The 888-nt window shown below is 66.8% G+C and overlaps 1 protein-coding gene across 1 annotated transcript in view; it reads right to left on the reverse strand.

Annotated features, from left to right (window-relative positions):
* SKOR1 (SKI family transcriptional corepressor 1) overlaps positions 1-798 on the reverse strand; it is a 3,763-nt gene extending 2,965 nt beyond the window's left edge. The window contains 1 exon segment of the mRNA XM_041469321.1: positions 1-798. This exon segment is cut by the window's left edge and continues 12 nt beyond it. Coding sequence (XP_041325255.1) covers positions 1-798 — 798 coding nt within the window.
* Between the last annotated feature and the right edge of the window lie 90 nt (positions 799-888).

Raw genomic sequence — 888 nt, forward strand, 5'->3', positions numbered from 1 at the left:
CGGCGGCGGGTGCAGGGCGGCCTTGGCGGCGGGGGAGCCGGCCCCGGGCCCGCCGGCGGCCGCCCCTTGCAGGGAGAAGGTCCGCTTGCGGGTGCCGCCGTTGAACATGGCCTTGACATCCTCCCAGGCGTGCGACAGCTCCTCCGTGGCCGTCTTGTCGCTGAGCTTGAGGTGGCGGCGCCAGGAGTTGAAGTTGGCGGCGTCGGGCTGGGTGTACTTGGAGTCCGGGGTGCGGTGGGAGTGGAAGATGAACTTGTTGGGGGAGAAGTACATGCTGCAGTAGCTGCACTTGATGCACTTGGCGCGGGAGCTGTTGTAGCGCGCCGGGATGAAGCTGCCCCGGGAGCCCCAGGCGCACTCGTGCACCACGTCGAAGGCGAAGTTCTCGGGCAGCTTGGGCGGCTTGTGCTCGCCCAGGAAGGACTTGCAGAGCCGCTCCGCCTCCCTCTTGGTGATCATGCCGCAGCGGCGGGAGGAGATGGGCATGGCTCCGGCCCGCCGCAGGATCTCCAGCTGCACCGGCGTGCACTGCACGCAGGTGATGCCCAGGGCCACGCGCCGGTTGTGGATCTCATTGTAGCTGTAGTTCTTGAGCAGCGTGTTGGAGATCTGCGCCAGGCACAGCCGCTCCTGCCCGTCGATGACCAGGGACACGATGGGCACGCCGTACAGGGAGGTCTCACCCACTTGGTTGGGCTTGAGGGTATTGGAGCCCTGGTACGGCTGCAGCTCTTGCTTTGAATTTGGGGAGGAGCTTGCATCTCTCCCATTTCCCATCTGACTGGCGATCGCCTCCATTCCCCCCCAAAACGCCCCTGCAAAACGAAATCGGGGAAAGGCGCAGGTTAGAGGCGCTCCCGGGGCCCCGCCGCCGCTCCCGGCCCGCCG

Source organism: Pyrgilauda ruficollis, unplaced genomic scaffold (assembly GCF_017590135.1).
Source record: "Pyrgilauda ruficollis isolate IOZ18807 unplaced genomic scaffold, ASM1759013v1 scaffold23, whole genome shotgun sequence".
Classification (NCBI taxonomy): domain Eukaryota; kingdom Metazoa; phylum Chordata; class Aves; order Passeriformes; family Passeridae; genus Pyrgilauda; species Pyrgilauda ruficollis.